This window comes from Lepidochelys kempii, chromosome 4 (assembly GCF_965140265.1).
Source record: "Lepidochelys kempii isolate rLepKem1 chromosome 4, rLepKem1.hap2, whole genome shotgun sequence".
NCBI lineage: Eukaryota > Metazoa > Chordata > Testudines > Cheloniidae > Lepidochelys > Lepidochelys kempii.
Window position 1 is genome coordinate 18,984,392 of NC_133259.1, and position 16,284 is coordinate 19,000,675.

General features: G+C 43.7%; 1 protein-coding gene across 8 annotated transcripts in view; it reads left to right on the forward strand.

Moving 5' to 3' along the window:
* Positions 1-767: 767 nt before the first annotated feature.
* AFF1 (ALF transcription elongation factor 1) overlaps positions 768-16,284 on the forward strand; it is a 167,824-nt gene continuing 152,307 nt past the window's right edge. For 5 of the 8 annotated variants that reach the window (XM_073340610.1, XM_073340611.1, XM_073340615.1 and 2 more), the window contains exons 1-2: positions 768-958; positions 12,180-12,242. In XM_073340610.1, the coding sequence (XP_073196711.1) occupies positions 12,208-12,242 (35 nt within the window). In that variant the 5' untranslated portion in view covers positions 768-958; positions 12,180-12,207. The remainder of the gene's footprint in view (positions 959-12,179; positions 12,243-16,284) is intronic. The other 3 variants (XM_073340616.1, XM_073340618.1, XM_073340619.1) reach the window with 1 other exon arrangement.

Consider the following 16,284-nt stretch of genomic DNA (forward strand, 5'->3'; position numbering starts at 1 on the left):
CCCCCCCAGCTGAGGCCAGGAGCAAAGCCCTAGGCACATGGGGCCAGCAGCTGGGACCTCAGGGGTGCTGCAGTAGCATCACCCCCCAGCACCCCTAGTTCCCATGCCTATGACTTCAAGATGAGGCTTGAGACCCACCGGTAACTGGGCATGCAAGTCACACTGGTGGCAACAATTCTTGAGCTGACTCAGGGAAGGGTGAGGAATGGGCTCTGGGCTTGCAAAGAGTCAGATCCATCCCCAGCAACCATGTGTCCCAAAGGCTGGGTCACAGCACCCTCATGGTCTGGGCCATGCAACCTTCTCCCGTCCCAAAGGACTGGGCATATGCAGCACGCCCCACATCCTACTGGGTGGGCCATGCCATGCCCCAGTGCCCCTATGGGCTGGACCATTTAGTGCCCGGGGAACCCCCCTTTAGGTGTGCCTCGCTCTCAAGGGCCTGCCCTGGGTCACTGCTCTGCAGCAGGGGCTGGGGACGCAGCTCTCTCCCCCCCCCCAGCCAGGCAAGGGAGCCAGGCCCCGCCCCTCTGCAGGGACTGCAGGGCTGGGCAGCCTGAGCAGCTGCTCAGGTTGCTGCAGCCGCTGCGCGCTCGGCCTTTCGGGGGGAGGATTCCTGCGCGCGCGCTCGGCTCAAGGGGGCGTGTCCCGAGCGAAGGAGGCGGGGCTTGGGCGCTCCCCCCCACCCCCATCCTACCCAGCTTGTGGCGCGCGCGCCTCCCTACGCGTTCCACCGCCCGGACACCTCCCTCCTGCTGCCCGACGCGCGCGCAGGCTGCAGCAGCTGGAGGCAGGGGCGGGGGGAGCCTAATCGGGCTGTCTGCTGCTGCAACAGGTCAGGGAGGAGAGGGGCGAAGCAGCATCTTCGTTCTCCCCTCCCCCTGCAAGGAAGGGAGCGCTCAGGAGAAGCCCCTGCCCCAGCCCTTCCCCTGAGGGAGCTTGCATCGATTTGGCAGAGGTGAGGATGGATGTAGGAGGGATGTTGGAGCGGGAGAGCCCCCCTAGAACTCTCCTGCTCCCCCCGCCCTGAAGGGATAGAGGGGGCGTTTGCAGCAGTTCAGGGGGAGAGAAGGAAGCGGGCAGTTACCAGGGTAGGTTGTTGGGAAACTTTTCTCCCTTGTTTCCTGCGTTGGGTTTTCCAGCCTTCAGGGATCGGCGCTCACACTTTCCCATGGCGGGGGGGGGCTTTACTTTGCTTTATAAACAAATGCAGCAAGAGCGTGAGTGTGAAAGCAAGCAGCTGCCAGTCGCTGTATTTAATGATCTTGTGACTTTAAAAAAAATTGTCCGGAGTTTGGGGGAGGGACTGAACTCCTGATGGGGGTGTGAGAAGGGTCTGTTGACGTTAACTGCAAAACTTCATTGTCTTAATTAGCTTTGCACGGGATTTATCACTCCCATTTGTGTAAAATGTTGTATTCGTTCTTAAAGACAGCTTAACAGCCACCAAGTATTGGGTTTTGCAATTCAACTCTACAGGGTTATAAAAATCTGTATAATTTCAGCTCTTGGCTTCTGGGTGGTGAGTCATTTTCCAGCAATTGTCTCTCTTTTTTTTCTTTCTTCAAACTGTGATTTTTTTTCTCTTTTGTGTTTCCACATAAAATGCAGCACTGGGCTAAGTATCTAATTTATTCCCCTTATACTGGATGGAGTAGACTACTGTTTTGCTCAAAAGTCATCTGTATTTAGTATGGTTGGTAAGACTTACAAAGGGCTTGCTCATATGACAATCATATGCACTCTGATAATTTTAATGATGAGATAATTACTGGTGTTTATTAGTTTATTTGTTGAACTGATCGTTTATATTGTTGTTGGTTTATAATGGAAACATGGGGAAACATTATAATGAAAACATTAACTATAGGTAAACAAAAAGTCAACAGTGAGCAATTCTGAAACCTGAGAATAAGTTGGTCCACCAGAGGTCACTCTTTCAACCCAAGGGGCAAGCTTCCAGCTCTACTCTGGCATGTCCTTTCCCCAGTCCTGCAAACTGCTCCACTCTGAGACACTCACCCATTGAAATGTCTTAAAGCCATGTCTACACTACCATTTATGTCGCTCGGGGGATGAAAAAACCACTCCCTGAGTGACATAGTGTTTGACCGGTGTAAGTGTTCGTGTGCATAGTGCTGTGTCGGCAGGGGAGCGTCTCCTGCTGGCAGAGCTATCACTGCTCATTGCGGTGATTTTATTATGTCAGTGTGGCACGGGTACCCGAGTGATCTTACAGTGGCGCAGCTGCCTTGGTACAGCTGTGTCGCTGTAAGCTCGCTAGTCTAGACATGGCCTCAGTAGGTAACCCCTAAAGCATCCATCTACCTTTAACATAATGCAATGGCTCACATTTAAAATTATATTTTTTATAATTTAAAGACAAACCAGAAAGAGGAATATGTATGTGAACTGCTCTAATCCTGTGGCTCTTCAAAGCAATGGAAGACCTCATTTTATTTAAATAGCATTACTAATAGAGGAACCACCACGGAAGACCTCATTTTATTTAAATAGCATTACTAATAGAGGAACCAAATTCTGCTCTTGAATAACAATAGGTTAAGCTGAAGATGAGCTCCAGTCTGAAATTTCAAAAAGTAATAGAAGCTTCTATAGCAAGCAAGCTCTATATATCCTTTAAGGCTAACCCAGGCTAAATACTGGGGATCTTTTGCTTAAGCCTAGTAATCCTTGTTCCTTACAGTCAAAGCAGCATAAAGATACAGTTCCTCCTTGCTCTTCTCTCTCCCCCACCCTCTTCTGCTGTGAGCTAAAAGCTCAGCTGATGGGAGGAATTCCCTTGCAAGACTCTTCTTCATGGGGGCAGGAAGAGTAAACAACAAAGTCTTTAGTCCTCTTTTTAGTATTCTACTCTCATCTGTCTGGTGTTGATGGGCCTTCCTTGTTGGCCAGGATGTGACACCTTTTGTTGGAGATCAGCACTTGACGCTAGTTAATGTCTCTCTCCTGTCCGGTCACTTACAGTGCACTCAAATTTTACCTTCTAATATGGTGTACAGATGTTATAAGTGAGATTAATGCATGCAGCAACCTATAGGCATTCCATAAAGTCAATATATAATTTGAATGCCTATACTAATGTAACAATACTAACTCACAGGTGAGCCAGACTGATTTCAGCTATGCATTTGTCAGTGTTCAGTTGAAGCATGGGGACCTTGGCCTGAGCTGGCACCTGGTATGCTGGCATCACCCCCAATGCAAAAATGGTGTCAGAAGGTGCTCCTGAATATGCATCAGGGTCTCCCTGCTCCTGACAAGGCATCTGCTACTGCATTTTTTTTTTTTTACCTTGATATGGACTGTTTCCATGTCCTATTCCTATAGAGCTAGGCTCTAGTGTAATAGTCTCGAATTGGTCCCTCTGGCTCCGCACAGCTATGTTAGTGGGGAGTGGTCCAATAGCACTTAAATGTTCTGTTATACAGATGAGGCTTAAGTTGCGTGATAGCCCAAACAATGGCATAACATTCCTTCTCTGTGTCAGCATAGCTCTTTTCAGTAGAGGTCAGTTTTTTACTTAAGAAGGCAATGGAGTGCTGCTTGTCCCCCACCCCAGTCTGCGTTAGCAGTGCGCCTAACCCAGTATTAGAAGCATCAGAGCACATCACAAAGGAGTTGCTGAAATCAGAGCTGACTAAAAACTGACTCTTTAGACAAAGCCTCTTTTATGTCCTTGAAGCCTTTCTCACAGGCCTCAGTCCATATTCACCTGGTGTGGCTTCCCCTTTTTCGCAAGGTCTGTTATGGGAGTCACAATGTCACTGAACTCCTTTACAATCTTCTGGTGTTAATTGGCCAGATGGATAAAGGATTGGACCTGCTCCTTGGTTTGTGGGACAGGCCAGTTCCAAATGGCTTCTACTTTTAAAGGGTCAGGACGAACAAACTTACTGCCCACCCTGTGTCCTAGATAAGGTACCTCTGTGGCCCCCATCTTGCATTTTGACACCTGGACAGTGAGGCTGGCTTCTCTAGGCCCCTGCAATACAATTCCCACAAGGTTCAGGTAATCTAGATTTCAAGGAGTCACTAAAAACAGCCAAGTTGTCTACATAGGCCTTGACAAAGGTCTGTAAACCCTGCAGCACCTCATTGACAATGTGGGGCTACCTTTCAGAAGTTTAATTAATCCAAAAGACATAATCTTAAACTCAGGCCACATTCCATTATGAAAGCTGACTTTTCCTGGACATCAGCATCTAAGGGAATTTGCCAGTATCCATGAGTCAAATCCAGAGTATTATAAATTTTGCACTGCCCAGTAGATCCAGAAGGTCCTCTATCTGGGGTGTAGGGTAAGGATTAGGTTGGGTGATAGCATTTACCCTTCTAAAATCCACACACAATCTCAGGGTTTTATCCCTTTTAGGTACAATCACGGTAGGAGATGCCCAGGGGCTTTTTGATTTAGTGATTGCTCCCATGTCTAGCATGCTCTCCACTTTCTCCTGAATTTGTCTTTTGTATTTCATCTTTAGCACAGTGTCCTCTGCTAGGAGCAGGGCAGGACCTTGTAGTTTCATGGAATGCATTATTTTGTTCGTTAAACCTGGCTGGTTGGAAAATACCTGCCTGTGTTATTTCAAGAGGGCCAACGTATCCTACTTCTGGGTTGGGTTCACCCTCCCAAATTTCAGTGCTCTCCAGTGGAGTCTCTTCCCCACTCTTCAGGACCAAATCAATTAAAGGGGCAGTAAATGTTGCCTCATCCTCACAATAAATCATATTCACCCCCCGTCTCTCTCTTGTGGTAAGTTTTCAGTCTATTGACATGAACTGTTTGCCTCCTTCACTCTGTTGCCTCAAAAGGTCCCGTCCACAAATCTTGAACTTTTGTTTTTCCTAACTAGATTCAAACCTAATACCAAGTCACCTACATCAAAAGACCTTTCTCCAACATGCCTGTTGTACCAACCTTCCAGGGTTCTGATGCGTTATGTCCATCATAGCCTTTAAATTCTCTTTAAAACAAGTGGCATGCTACCTTACAGGCTCTTCTGTACTACCCTTCCAAGGGCCTTGTATTAAATCTAGGGGTCCCTGCACCTCTTTCCCATAAAGGAGATCAAAGGAAGCAAGCCCTGTAGACTCTTAGGGGACAGTCCTCTATGTGAACAACAAATACATTCCAGTCATTCTCTCATTGGGTAGCATATGTCCTCAGCATAGACTTCAATGTCCCATTGAAACGTTCTACCATTTCCCCCCCCCCCCTCGCTTTTCTGCTGGTAATAGCTTATCTTAAGTGATCACTCTCCTTACAGTGTGTATGATAACACCCATTGTTTTTATGTTCTGTGTGTATATAAATCTCGTCACTGTATTTTCCACTGAATGCATCCAATGAAGGGAGCTGTAGCTCATGAAAGCTCATGCTCAAATAAATTGGTTAGTCTCTAAGGTGCCAGTAGTACTCCTTTTCTTTTTGCGAATACAGACTAACACGGCTGTTACTCTGAATTCTACCAGATGGTTAGTTTCTGGATTATAGGGTGCAGCCTTTATCTGCCTCAAACCATACAACTCCTATAAGTTTTTGAAAACTCCAGTACAGAAATGAAATGTCTTTATAAAAAAAAAAAAGCGACACTAACATAACATTTACAAATCATAATTCTGCTTGGGTGCTCTACTTCTTTTCCCCAACCTGTAGCTCTCCTATGCCCTTTGGGGACAGGGACTGTTTACTACCGTGTGTTTATATGGTGTCTCCCACAATGAGAGAGCCCCACCTTCCTCTTCCCCACCAATGAATTCTACACCAGTCTAACAGCAGCTGGGAACACAAAGTTACACTGAAGCCTCTGAATTGTGCATTGATTTGCTAAAAGTATTTTTAAGTGGAAGTGGACGAGAGATAGCGTAACATCTGTTTCAACAATGTCACATCAAAACTGCCCTAATGCAGCTGTTTCAGGTGCCTGGGTCATCTGTGTTTTTTAAACCGCTTAGATGCATCTTACACATTCAAAAAGTTGTGGTTTGTAGGAAAGCTCCCAATTGTGTTCGGGCTTCCTGTTGTCCTTAAATACTTTATATAGGACATATTATGATATTGGCCACAGGAGCCTGGTAAACTAGGGTTGAGGACTTCCCTGCCAGTGTGCCAGGATCCATGACCTACACGTCCTTCCATAGAATCCTGCCGCTAGAGATTTATTTACAGCTTCTTTTTGAGATGGACAGTAGTTTCTCTATATACATCCACTTCTTTGTATGACGCTTTTAAGATGTTGATAAGTCACTTAAAAAATTAGGTTTGATGGGTTAATGATATCCTCTGAAAACTTGTTTAGGTATTTGTCTTCTACTACTGTAGTATCTGAGTGCCTGACAGCTCCAGGAAATAACCGAAGTGGTCATTCATAAGAGTTGTGTGTATGCGCATACATACAACTGCTTAAAAAACTATGTTAAAAGTTTGCATTGCTGTTCAAAATAGTATGAAAAAGACATACTTCTTACAGTAAGATAAAGTTATACAAGACAGAAATGTTAAAAGGGTGTATCTATGTATATGGGAAATGAATTTCCCAATCTGCCTCATTGCAGGAGAAATTTTCAGTCCTGACTAAATTTTCTCTGCTCCTTGAGGTCTTCAAACTACAATTTGAGGACTTCAATAGCACAGATATAGGTGTGAGGTCTTTTTTAGGAGTGGTGGGTGAAATTCTGTGGCCTGCATTGTGCAGGAGGTCAGACTAGATGATCATAATGGTCCCTTCTGACCTAAATATCTATGAATCTATGAATCTATAAATTCCCCAGCAACTCTGCAGGGTTAAATGACATGATGGCTAAAATAGCAGCAGCTGCTTGGAGTGTTGTCTACATTTATACTCTCCAGGGGTGGAGTAGAACTGGTGGTATCAGTGATGGGAAATTTGTTGGCAAAAATGCTTAGTGTATGCCACTTTGCAGTTGTGTTCAACACTACCTTCCTGTCTCCCAACATCAGAGTTTGAACTTAGCTCTTTCTAACTCTGTTAGAAACTTGTATTATAAAAGTTATAAACTGTTTTAACCACTTTCAAACTCTCTCTCTCCTTTCTAGGTGTTTGAAAGTTGTAGTCTGTAGGTGCTAAGTGTAGAGTTACAAAGCAAACAGTCAAAATTTAAGTCTCTTCCAAATAGCGGTTTATCATCTTTCCCCTCCCATTCCACAGTAAAAGTCTCCCTAACAATTAAAACATGTAACCCATGCTGTTTTGCCTTTCTCCATGGGATTTATAAAAGATCAGTGTTGGAGCTCTATGTCATGAGTGCTAGGTATTGTATGGCTATTAGTGACAGTATTATTGAGTAGCAACTTAGTGGCTTGTAAGAAGAAGAATAAACATACATAAATATTTATAATTTGGATGGTTCCCAATTATGTTTGTTTTTGTTCTTCAAAAAAAGTTTGAAGAGTTGAGGAACATTTATTCACAAACGATTGGATTTTATTTTGAAAATATGTTTAGAAAAAGCATTTCAGTAAGCCATCTGAAAGAGAGTTCACTTCCTGACTCTGGCTCTAGAGGAAACCTCTGGCGTCTTAGAGTTTCTGAAACGTAGTAGGAGGGGGAAGTCACAGACATCATTCAGAACTGGTGAAGGAGGAAACTGTTAAAGATCTGTAAGGGAAAAAATTACTTGTATGTTGTGTGCTCACTTTGAGAACAAAACCAGGAATTTTAGCTAGAATTCTTTAGTATATTAATTGACTTTGGAGGGGAAAGCTTCTATTTAGAAACAAATATCTTTCAAATGCAAACTGAGGCCAGAGAGGCAGAAACAGGTGACAATTGCAGCTAGTGGTGGCTTACTAAAATGTGATATATGTTAATAACTCTCTTAAATGATTGCAGTGCTGGATTAACACCCCTGGTTGTGTGATCAAGTCAGTGGCAAAACTCCCATTGGCTTCAATGGAATGAGAATTTTATCTCCGAGATTAATGTGCCCTATATCCATAGAGCAGATATAACCTAAGTAGTGGCAGTGCATTCTTCTCTCCCCATGCTTCCCAGTCAATCTGTGATGAATTGGTGTTCCTCTATAGTACTGTACCTCTTGAGGCCCAAGCCTCTCCTGAGGGGCAGACTCCTTTTTGATCATGTGCAGCCAATGTTAGGACCATTTGAGTAGTAGTTTACCCACTTAGTACCCTTCCTGGGTTGTTTACCTACATTAGTTTATTTTAAACCCAACTTGACTGTCTGTCAGGCTGAGCTGCCTTTTCTACAACTGTGTCATCTCGGTTTCTTTTCTTAAAACAAGATTACTGATCATAGAATGTCACAGGTATGTCTTAAACTCTGACTGGGAGCATGTACCACAAAGGGTTCCATCCATTCTTCATTATTACATAGTATTTGAGCACTATTAATTCCTCTGCTATAATCAAGTAAAATCTATTATATACTTTACCAGCCTCTATTATCCAAGTGTCATGGGCGATGTTAATATGTTCATATAGTAAAGATTTGATACTTGAATGTTCAGCAAAAGTAACAGATGTTGGGATCATAGTCCTGTTTCTGATGTGGGGAGCTTTGGATAACTGAGCTCTGGATAGCCAAGGATGCAAAGCCAGGGTACAGTTGCTTTGCACCTTCTGAGTGGAGCTCTGTTCCTTCCATACCTAATGACTGCGACATGAGGCGATGGAGCTCAGCACTTTGTGGGAGGAGTTGAGCACTTGGTAGGATGGGGTTCTGAGGCTACACAGGGACTAGAGATGGGAAAGCCCAGAGAAGTGTGGGAAATGTTAGATCTCTTTAAATTCTCAAATATAAATGGAACAAAACCTTTAAGAGAGGCTGCTGCTCTCCTACATTGTTATGCTCAAAGTGGAATCCCTTGGTTGCATCCTACTGTCTATATGTAACAATGTTTTGATAAAAGAAAAGGAGTACTTGTGGCACCTTAGAGACTAACCAATTTATTTGAGCATGAGCTTTCATGAGCTACAGCTCACTTCATAGGATGCATGCCGTGTTTTGATAGTGTCGTCTCCATGCATATTTAGTCCTGAGTCTTTTCAACTGAAAGTTTTGTTTTGGTGGCAGTGATCTGACAGATGCTGTCATAGGTTAATCTGAGCCCACCAAACTTGCTTGATATAGTGCACTGAAGACTGAAAAACTTTCTAATGGTAGTGGACTGGCCTGGAATGAAACTGATGACCTAGAGGTCAGCCTCTTTATCCAGTTACCAACTCATCCACTTCTTTTAATTTCAGTTGGCTGAGCTGAGCTCCCACTGTTTCGCATAATGCTCCTGCAGCCTGTCCTTGGGCCATAAATCTGTGTTATGCTCTCAGTAAGGTGGGATGCTGCAGATAAAGGGTCTGGTCTGAGTGTTAACCATTTCAGTGCTTGTTTTCCTGCCAGAATTTATTTCCAACGTGTGTTTTTCTCTCCCTTCTCCTGGTACCCCTGGGTTGTTGTGGGTTTTGTACTTACACTAATCCAGACCCTATTTTCTATCCTTCATTTCACTTTGGTCTTATTCAAAATCAGTTTGTTGTGGAGCACTTCTCAGCTCTTAATGAAAGCCATTTGTGAAAAAGCCACCTGAAACTTCTTCTAAACCAATTACTGTTGTTAAACGTTTGTGGAACCTATTCCACTGGGGCCAGGTCTACGCTACACACTTGCATCAGTATAACTAAGTTGCTTACGGGGTGTGAATGGCATAGTTATACCAACCTAAGCCCTGGTGTAGGCAGCATATGTTGGCGAGAGAGCTTCACCTGTCGACATAGCTACTGCTTCTTGCAGAGGTGGATTAACTACCCCGACGGGAGGTCTCCCATCGGCGCGGGAACATCTTCATTTAAGCACGACAGCGGCGGTGCAGCTGCCCTGGTGCAGCTGCCCCAGTGCAGCATTTTAAGCATAGACCTGCCCTGAGAAACTGGAGTAGATCTGAGGGAGGAATCAAGGTGATTATTGTGGTAGTTGCCACAAGCTTTGTAATAAAATAGGCTCCATGCATTTGCATGGACTTGAGCACAGGGAAGACTTTGGAGATGGCAGATCCAACTAATTTTTTTTTTAAATTGACCTCATTTTTATAGTGCGCAAGAGGGTGGAGTGATACCTGGTACCTGAAACCCAATTGGCTGTGAATAGCAGTCTTTTGTTACAGCCACCCATTTCAATGCACATCTCTCCCTCATTGTAACTGTGATGGGACTTGGTATCTGTGTTCTCTTTTCTGTCTATCTTCCCTGTTCTCCTCGCTGCTCTTTCTTTCTTTCCTTTTTACTGTACCTTTTATTTTATTCTATTTTGCTGTATATTTTTTTGTTTCTTCCATTCACCAGAGGGTTACGTGATACTGAGTGGAGAGTCCATTGGTATCATTTTGTTCCTTCGCCCTATGTGGCTGTGGTGTGCATGCTTTTGAGGTTGAACTTGAGTGTCCTGGGAACAAAGAGAAGTTCAGGCTGGTAAGCTACTGCTTGAGCCTGTAATCTAGTGCAGTTAGGTACCACAGCTGGGGGAGAGGAGACCATGGTAACTTTCAAAGAGCTTCCCTTTGCTTTAGCCGCATTTATAGGACATATTTGCAGTAAAGGTGTGGGGGTATCAAGGGTTATGCAGCTTCTCTCCCTCCCCTCACCACCCAGATGCTCTTTTCCTATGTCTATCTCCCTGGACCAGTCTGGTGCTTCCATGGGTCACACCCCCAGCTGGAAAATACAGCATTGTATGCTTCAAGCAAGTGCTCATGTGACTCCAATGTAGATGTCTCTGGGCCTTGAAATGCTTAAGAGCCCAGCATGAGTAGTGACATCGGATAATGGCAAACTAGGTGCTAGTTCTAGGGATTTCTGTTTGGCAAATATCTGCTCACAGTGCCACGCAGCGCAAACAACTACTGAATGTTTTGTGTTGCTCCTAGACATTTAGGACCTAATTCTGCAGGTGATCTCTAAGGAGTATCTCTAAGGTGCCACAAGTCCTCCTTTTCTTTTTGCGGATACAGACTAACACGGCTGCTACTCTGAAACCTTACCACTGTGAGAAGTCCCTTTGAAGCCAACAGTTCAAACTAGTGGAGTTCAGACCAATGGGACAACTTACAGGACTAAGCTCTGTGTTCATTATCAGGTTCTTAGATTGTAAACTTCTTGAGGCAGAGAACTTTTCTTTCTCTGCGTAGTGTAAATCACTGAGCAAAGTGTCAAAATTTTACTAATGCATAGCTATCGTCCTAATGCAGTGTAGCCAACTCTCCTGATTTTGTCATGAGTCTCATAATTATTGTTTTCCTTAAAGCCGCAGCTCATGGAGACAAGTGGGTATATGACCATTTCAGCTTTCATTCTTACAGAAAAAGTAAATTTCTACCTGTGTAGCTGTGGAGAAAGCTCCAAAATGTGACCCGAGTGTGCCCTAAAGGCTTCAAAAGCAGATGTCAAATAAAAAGAACCCCAAATCTAATATTTTTACATAATATCATGGTTTTAAAGCCAATATCATGATTTTTTGGTGAGCCTGACTCATGATTTTTGAACATTTTGGGCTTGGCAATACTGCTAATGATTTGCTGCCTCAGGCAAACCATCTATTCTGTAGAGTATTTGCCTTGCTAATACATGTCATTCAGGATGATAGCTCAGACTGCCCTGCAGGTTTGAGGGGGAGAGCTGCTGAAAAATGCCATGCATGTGTTTTGGTTTTGCTTTTTGTCTTCATTCATAGATGATGATCAGAGAGCATTATTTTTGTAGGGGTACCTGCATTTTGCTCAGTTACAGCATGGCTTTAGAAAACAGGCTATCAAAGGAGCTGTCTGATGGATCAGACACCTCTGACAGCCAAAGCTGAAAGGCAGAAATACACACACAAATGTAAATGTCTGTTTCCTCCCTGGATAATTTCTGCTTCAAATTAACAAGAGATTTCAGGCAGGATGGTACTAGAAAGAGAGCCTTTTTCTGGAGATTACACACCCAGCCTCCTGTCCTGCCCTATATGACCATCTACTGGGAGCAACTGTATGGGAGAAAAGTGATCCCATTGGTCCATATTATTGCTTAAGCAAAGCTTAGGTGGCACCTAGGATCAGGCTGAATATCATGTGCTGTGTCTTACAAAAGGGAAAATACCTGGATATTTTTAACTTGTGTATTCATGTCTCCTTTTCTCTTCCAGATGAGCTGATCTACACTGAAGTGTCGTAATGGCGTCCACGGACACACCAAGCAGCACCAATGGGTAGGAATTAACCCAATGTAACACTGGGCACACTCTTCTCTTTTACTTTTTAAACTAATTTTCAGATAGGTTCAGATTTAACCTCTCTTCATTCATTTTGAGACTGGTTGTGAGGGGGGAAACCGATTTAAAACAAAACAATCTGCTGTTCTTTGTAAAAGCCAGAGATTACTGTAACTTTCTGCCATATAAGTGCAATGTAAAATAAAGAATTTGACACCCACTCTCAGTGAGGGGAAAGACTTATCCAGCAGCACCAAAGAACAGTGGCCACAAGTTCTGCAGGTTTGGTAAGTGGGGTGGGGCCCTATCGTAAAACACATACAGTGGTTTGATCCCTTCTCCAGGGTAACTGAGAGAACTTGATGCACCCTTTTTCAAACAATTATCTGCATGAGGTTGATTGTGCCATTAAAATGCATTGCTTTTACCCTGTGTCACTCATGCATATGGAGGGAGAGCTCAAGGGCTGTTCTGACCTGAGGACTGAATCCTGCAGGTGCTGAGCTTATCCCTTGGAGGAGCAGGAGGCAGGGGGAAGATGTGTTTAGGATCACTTTAGCAAACAAAATGTATCCATTTGTCTAAGGTATTTAGATGGCCCCCATCACGGTAGTATCTGATCACCTTTCATACATTTATCCTCCCAACCCCTCTGTGAGGTAGAGAAGTGCTGATATCCCCATTTTACAGATGGCAAGCTCAGGCACGCAGCCCAAAGTGACACAGGAAGCTGGTGGTGGACCAGGAAATTGAATCCAGGCCAGCTCCCTAATTACTAAGCCCTCCCCTAACCTCTTATCTAAAATTAATCTAGCTTTATTAATTTTTTTCATTAAAATGGCATAGATATGCAAGAAACGTCCTCTTTGTATTCAGATATCCATGTCTGGATACAATGTATAACAGCATGGACAAATAAAAAAAATTATGGGGATTTATTCGATCACTATCCTGCATACATCTCTGCCTCATCATGGGGTCAGATATCACAGCAAAATGAATCTGACCGCTGTTGAGTCTGCAGGATACATTGTGTTCTGCACATGGTTGTTCTCTTGATTCAATTGGAAAAATCAGGACATTTAACACTCTTCACAGTGTGGTTTCTTACAGCTCTGGTGCCAAAGCCAACAAGGTATCTAAACCTCTCTAAGTTAATTGTAACCATTTAGGAAAGTGCATATATTGCTTGTGGAACATCTTTAAAGTATTAGGACCCTATGAATGACAGTGAGGTAACACCAAGCAATGTGATAGGAATTCCTGATGATGGCTGCAAAGAGCCAGTGGGGTGCAGCCTGCGAGATAGTCTGGTTCATGGGCGGGTATGGGTCTTTTTTTAAAAGCTGTTTCTTTTCATTGAAATATTGAACCAGTGATTGGCTATACCCCTCCACGTCCCTCTTGCTCAGGAATATCTTTTATTTTTAACATCTGCAGAACACTTTTAAACAACTGTGTGCATTCATAAACTCTGTTACTACAGTCAAAATAGTACTTCACTTATATTTTCCCCTTTCAGGACGATTCTCAATGTCCCTGTTTTCCACTACCAGGTCTAGAGTTGTCCTCCACCTGTGCGGGGCAGGCAAGGACATCTGATTAACATTTATACAGTGCTACTCGTGGATTAGCTGACAGACATGCGCTATGGCAGAGATGTTGTTGTCATAGGCCCCAGTTCAGCCAAGTGGTGGAACTTTTAAGTATGTGCTTAAAGCTAAACCCATTCCAAAGTGCTTTGCTGAATCAGGGCCATACATATCTTCTCCACCTCACCCAACTTCCTTCCCACCATTGGCCAGCAGTATTGCTATCACTCACAATCCACAGCCTTCGTTGTAGCCATGTTGGTTCCAGGATATTAGAGAGAGAGAGAGAGACAAGGTGGGAGAGGTAATATCTTTTATTGGACCAACTTCCGTTGGTGGAAGAGAGACCAGCTTTAGAACTTCACAGAGCTCTTCTTCAGGTTTGGGAAATCAGTGTGTCACAGTTAATTAGAAGTTGCAACAGATTGTTTAGCATAAGTATTTAACACACATTTCAAGGGACCATTCCAGAATAAGACGGAGAATATGTTATTGCCTTTATATAAATCCATGGTGCGCCCACATCTTGAATATTGCGTACAGGTGTGGTCCCCTCATCTCAAAAAAGAAAAAACTGGCATGAGAAAAGGTTCAGAAAAGGGGAACTAAAACAATAGGGGTTTGGAACGGGTCCCATATGAGGAGAGATTAAAGAGGCGAGGACTTTTCAGCTTGGAAAAAAGGAGACTAAGGGAGGATATGATAGAGGTATATAAAATCATGAGTGGTGTGGAGAAAGTGAATAAGGAAAAGTTATTTACTTGTTCCCATAATATAGGAACTAGGGGCCACCAAATGAAATTAATGGGTAGCAGGTTTAAAACAAATAAAAGGAAGTTCTTCTTCACTCAGCGCACAGTCAACCTGTGGAACTCCTTGCCTGAGGAGGTTGTGAAGGCTAGGACTATAACAGGGTTTAACAGAGAACTGGATAAATCCATGGAGGCTAAGTCCATTAATGGCTGTTAGCCAGGATGGGTAAGAAATGATGTCTCTAGCCTCTATTTGTCAGAGGGTGGAGATGGATGGCAGGAGAGAGCTCACTTGATCATTACCTGTTAGGTTCATTCCCTCTGGGGCGCCTGGCATTGGCCACTGTTGGTAGACAGGACACTGGGCTGGATGGACCTTAGGTCTGACCCAGTTTGGCCACTCTTATGTTCTTATGTCTCTATTCAGTCCATGATGCTTAGTGTTGAGCAAAGTTATGAACTTAAACACCCAGGCTCATCTTTTGAAAGTATTCTGCAGGTTTCCTTTGGGAATGAGTTTGGCTAGGTGAGATATAGAGTGATCGCTTTGTGAAAAGTGTACATGCATAGGTGACAGGGTGTTTCTGTCTTTTTATCATTTTCCTTAGTGAGTTCACTGGAGAGCATAGTGATTGTCTGGTTTCACCCACATAGTTGTTGTCAGGGCATTTGGTGCACTGGTTGAGATATGCCACATGTTGGAACAGGGATGTGTAGGACCCCGGGATCTTGAAAGGTGTGTTGTGGGGACGTGTTGATCATTGTTCAAATGGAGATGTGTTTGCAGGTTTTGCATCTGTTCTGGCAGAGCTTGCTTCTGATAATGAGTTTGGAGAGATTGTGGGGGTTGTTTGAAGGAAGAGGGGGATCAGGAAAGATTTTTTTTTTTTGAGGACTGGGTCCCCATTGCGTATGGGTTGTGGTTGTTTGATACTCTTTTTGGGTTCCAGTTTGGGCTGGTAGGTGACAATTTAGGGTGTGTGGTCGGAGGGGGTTTTATTTCTGTATTGAAGCAGGTTCTCTCATAATGCGATCCACTAGAGAAGTAGAGTGTCATTGTTTTTTGAAGGCAGTTTTGAGTGTGTTAAGGTGTATCTCATCTGAACACATTCTGTGGTATCTGAGTGCCTGGCTGTAGATACAGATTTCTTGGTGTATTTGGGTGGTTACTGGGTCTATGAAGGTTGCTGTGGTGGGCCGTAAATTTCTCTTATACATGGCTGTCTGTAGACTTTCATTCTTGTAGCTGATCATGGGGTCCAGGCAGTTGGTACTAGTATGGGAGTGTTTGAGAGAGAGTTTAATGGACAACGGGTGGTGGTGGTTAAAGTTTGTCATCTGTGCAGAGGATGAAAAGACCACAGATGTATCTCAGGTATATCATTGGTTTTGTGGTGCATTTGTCCAGAAATTCTTCACTGTGGCCCATGAAGAGATTGTCTTATTGGGAGCCATCCTACTACCCATGGCTGCTCCCATGGTTTGGACAAAGTCTTTGTTGTTGAATGTAAAATTTGTTATATGTGAGGATGAAATGGATGAGTTTGGCGATGTATTTGGGGTGGATATCTGCGGGTGGTCCATTGTCTTGTAAATATTTGAGGCAGGCAGCTATGCTGTCATTGTGAGGGATGTTGGTGTACAGAAGGGGTGGCCAAACTTACAGACCCTCTGAGCCGCATATGATAATCTTCA